This window comes from Pipistrellus kuhlii, unplaced genomic scaffold (assembly GCF_014108245.1).
Source record: "Pipistrellus kuhlii isolate mPipKuh1 unplaced genomic scaffold, mPipKuh1.p scaffold_m20_p_5, whole genome shotgun sequence".
Taxonomy (NCBI): Eukaryota; Metazoa; Chordata; class Mammalia; order Chiroptera; family Vespertilionidae; genus Pipistrellus; species Pipistrellus kuhlii.
In genome coordinates, this window is record NW_023425551.1 from 82,377,039 (window position 1) to 82,379,542 (window position 2,504).

Consider the following 2,504-nt stretch of genomic DNA (forward strand, 5'->3'; position numbering starts at 1 on the left):
GTGTGAGTATGTGTGTGTATGTGTGTGTGTGAGTGTGTGTATGTGTGTGTATGTGTGTGTGAGTGTGTGTATATGTGTGAGTGTGACTGCGTGTGTGTGTGTGTGTGTGTGTGAATGTGTGTGAATATGTGTATGAGTGTGTGTGAGAGTGTGTGAATGTGTGTATATGAGTGTGTGTATGTATGTGTGTGTGAATGTGTATGTGTGGGGTGGGTACTTGCCGCCTCAGGTCTTCTTCCTGTTACCCTCCTCTCCCAGCGGAGCCCACAGTGACCGTCTCCCCGGCCAGGACAGAGGCCCTGAACCACCACAACATGCTGGTCTGCTCGGTGACGGACTTCTATCCAGCCCACGTCCGAGTCCGGTGGTTCCGGAACGACCAGGAGGAGACGGCCCGTGTCGTGTCCACCCCCGTCATCAAGAACGGGGACTGGACCTACCAGGTCCTGGTGATGCTGGAAATGACCCCCCAGCGCGGAGACGCCTACACCTGCCGCGTGGAGCACCCCGCCCTCCAGAGCCCCATCACAGTGGAGTGGCGTAAGGGCCCTCAGGGCGCCTGGACTCCGAAGCTCAAGGGAGGAGGACCCGGGCCTGGCGGGTGGGTCGGCCCTTAGCTCTGGCCTTCTACTTTCGGGATTGGGGTCATGGAAGACTGAGGTCCCCTTATCCCAAACGTGGCCATCCCTTTACTAACCCACTCCCCAGGCTGCGGGTCAGCCCCGGCTGTGTCTCTCAAGAGCTGGGGTTCTGGGCTCCATTAACACAGACATCTCAGAGAAGGTCTGTGGGGTCCCAGATGGATGCACTTCCTGAGAAGCTGCCATCACCCCTTCACCCCACCTGTCTGCACTGCCTCCTGGGTCCCTCCTGCCTCCTGGGGCCCTCCTGCCTCCTGGGGCCCTGTTGCCCTCCGTCTGCTCCCAGAGCTCCTCCATGCCTTGTCCTGGACCAGACTTGGGGCTTCCACATACACACTCACACAGGAGTGGGGGGACAGACACTGACCTGCAGGCTTCTACTTCCCAGGGGCACAGTCAGTCTGCCCAGGGCAAGATGCTGAGTGAATTGGGGGCTTTGTGCTGGGGCTGGCCTTTCTCGGCTGGGCTTGTCATCCACCTTTGGAAGAAGAGAGGTGAGGCAGGTGGGGAGCCAGTGGGAGCCTGGAGCTGGGAGAAAGGCATCCTGCTGACTGAGCCTACCAACACGAAAAGGAAGGACTGGATGGACCGGTGGGACCTGCAGGGGATGGAGACAAGCTCTCCTGCTGGGTCAGGGTTGCTTCTTCACACAGGTGCGTGGAGAAGACTCCTTCTCAGGCAGAGAGAGCAGTGCTCCAGCTGGCCTCACGTCTGTCCTCACCTGTCCTCACATCTGGCCTCTCCTCTGTCCTCACCTCTGTCCTCAACTCTGTCCTCACATCTGTCCTCACTGCTGTCCTATCCTCTGTCCTCACCACTGACCTTACCTCCTACCTCACCTCTGTCCTCTCCACTGTCCTCACATCTGTCCTCACCGCTGTCCTCACGTCTATCCTCTCCTCTGTCCTCACCGCTGTCCTCTCCGCTGCCCTTTCCTCTTACCTCTCCTCTATCCTCACTGTCATCCTCATCTTTGTTTGCACCTGTGTTCTCACCGCTGTCCTCTTCGCTGTACTCACCTCTGTCTTAACCTCTGTCCTCACCTCTCTCCTCACTCTGTCCTCACCTCTGTCATCATCTCTGCCTTCCATTTTGTCCTCTTCTCTGTCCTATCCTTTGTCCTCTCCTCTGTCCTCTCTTCTGTCCTCTCCTTTGTCCCTATCGCTTTCCTCACTGCTGTCCTCATCTCTGTCCTCTCTTCTGTCCTCTCCTCTATCCTCATTGTGGTCCTCACTTCCGTCCTCACCGATGTCTTCACCTCTGTCCTCAATTCTGTCCTCACCTCTGTTCTCAATTCTGTCCTCACCTCTGTCCTCAATTCTGTCCTCACCTCGGCCCTCAATTCTGTCCTCACCTTGGTCCTCTCCTTTTCTCACCGCTGTCCTCTCCTTTGTCCTCTCCCCCGTCTTCTCCACTGTCCTCACCTCTGTCCTCACCACTGTACTCTCCTCTGTCCTCACCTCTGCCCTCTCCTCTTTCCTGACCACTGTCCTCAACACTTTTCTCACCGCTGTCCTCTCCTCCATCCTCACCACTGTCCCCACCGCTGTCCTCTCCTCTTTCCTCACTTCTGTCCTCACTCTGTCCTCACTGAAGCCCTCAACTATGTCCTAACCTGTCCTCATGCTGTCCTCTACTCTGTCCTCTTCTCTGTCCTCTCTTTTGTCCTCACCTTTGTCCTCACCACTGTCCTCTCCTCTGTCCCCATTGCTGCCCTCACTTTTGTCCTCTTCTCTGTCCTCATTGGTGTCCTCACCTCCTTCCTCTCTGCTGTCTTCACCTCTGTCCTAACATCTGTCCTCACCTCTGTCCTCACCTCTATCCTTACCACTGTCCTCTCCATTGTCCTCACTGCTGTTCTCA

The 2,504-nt window shown here is 56.6% G+C and overlaps 1 protein-coding gene across 1 annotated transcript; it reads left to right on the forward strand.

Annotated features, from left to right (window-relative positions):
• Positions 1–226: 226 nt before the first annotated feature.
• Positions 227–1,082, forward strand: LOC118705687 (HLA class II histocompatibility antigen, DQ beta 1 chain-like). Its single transcript, XM_036414726.1, has 2 exons — positions 227–540; positions 1,030–1,082. Exons 1-2 carry the CDS (start codon positions 315–317, stop codon positions 1,065–1,067), a joined length of 264 nt encoding a protein of 87 aa, XP_036270619.1. The 5' UTR covers positions 227–314; the 3' UTR covers positions 1,068–1,082.
• Positions 1,083–2,504: the final 1,422 nt, after the last annotated feature.